This window comes from Verticillium alfalfae, genomic scaffold, assembly GCF_000150825.1.
Source record: "Verticillium alfalfae VaMs.102 supercont1.2 genomic scaffold, whole genome shotgun sequence".
Taxonomy (NCBI): Eukaryota; Fungi; Ascomycota; class Sordariomycetes; order Glomerellales; family Plectosphaerellaceae; genus Verticillium; species Verticillium alfalfae.
The window spans coordinates 145,289-146,476 of NW_003315037.1; the positions used below are offsets into that span (position 1 = coordinate 145,289).

Here is a 1,188-nt window from a genome sequence, read left to right on the forward strand (position 1 = left end):
CAGGCCTGCTGTTCGGTGAACGGGTGTAGTCTTGGCAAGTACTGGATGATGGCAGCTCACGATTGTTGGCAGCGTCTCTGCGCAAGCCAGGTGCAATAAAGCCACGAGCGATACCAAAGAGTTCCTGGAAAGCCTCTCGAATCGGCCGAGATCGTCAGTGATGCCTCCGTAGGTCTGGCCGAGAGGGATGACGGGCTGGGAACGAGCGACGACGGCGCGGTTATCGTACTGGCTGTTGGCCCACTGGGGACGCTTAGGGCCGGAGTGATTGAAGCCACCATTCTGAACATCCTGCCAGCCCTGGGAACCACCCCGGGAGCGAGGATGACCGTGGTGTGGGCCGGGAGACTGGTTGGGTCCGTAGCCACGCTGGTGCTGGCTCCAAGACGTGTTCGACATTTGGACAATGGCATTGCCGTGGCCCGAGCCGCTGCCACTGCCGCTGCCGTTGAGACCATTGTGACCAGGATGGAATTCCGGGGCCTTAGGCCGGAAGGCAGGAGGGCCGGAGCGAGGACCAGCTCCGCCATGCTGACCCATGCGGCTCATGGGGCGACCGAACACGATGGCCCCGCCGCTGTTGAAGCCGTTCTGGCTGGCAGGAGTGGCGCTGCGCATGATGGTACTGCCGAGGCCGTTGATGCTCTCGGGCATGCCCCGGCTGTTGGGTCGGGTCCACGAAGGAGGCTGCATGGTGCTAGGGAGGCCGTTGCCGCTATTCTTGATGTTGAGGGGCGAGAAGGCTGACTCGCCGGCAAAGGTCCCTCGAACCATGTCACGGTTTCCATATGAAGAAACGAGATGCATGTTACTGCCACGTGTGGGAGTCACGTTGGCGAGATCAGCGACATCGAGGGAGGGCAGGTTGGCAGGGTTGGTCTCGGTCGAGCCAGTTCCATTCACACCCTCCTGAGCCTGCGCCTCTTGAAACTTGGCCATGGCCTGGTCGATGGCAGTGGGCGCCTTGCTGTCAGGCTCAGGTTCGATGGAGTGACTGGCGCTCAGCTGTTCCTTCAGGGTCTGCAATAGTGACAGTCAGTGGGAGGTAAAAGTTGGATACATGCTAGCGCTACTCACAGCGATGAGCTCGTCGTTGATCTTGATCTTCGCCTCCTCCTCTTCATTGGGAATGAGGGGGAGCCAGAATGACACGAATCTCGTTGCGATCCTTTTCAGCGTCGGTATGGT

General features: G+C 60.2%; 1 protein-coding gene across 1 annotated transcript in view; it reads right to left on the reverse strand.

The window, feature by feature from the left end:
• The window catches only part of VDBG_01517 (predicted protein), a gene marked incomplete at both ends in the record, with an annotated part of 2,382 nt that overhangs the window by 1,008 nt on the left and 186 nt on the right, over positions 1-1,188 (reverse strand). Inside the window, 2 exons of the mRNA XM_003007283.1 lie at positions 61-1,020; positions 1,078-1,156. Of these exons, the coding sequence (XP_003007329.1) occupies positions 61-1,020; positions 1,078-1,156 (1,039 nt within the window). The remainder of the gene's footprint in view (positions 1-60; positions 1,021-1,077; positions 1,157-1,188) is intronic.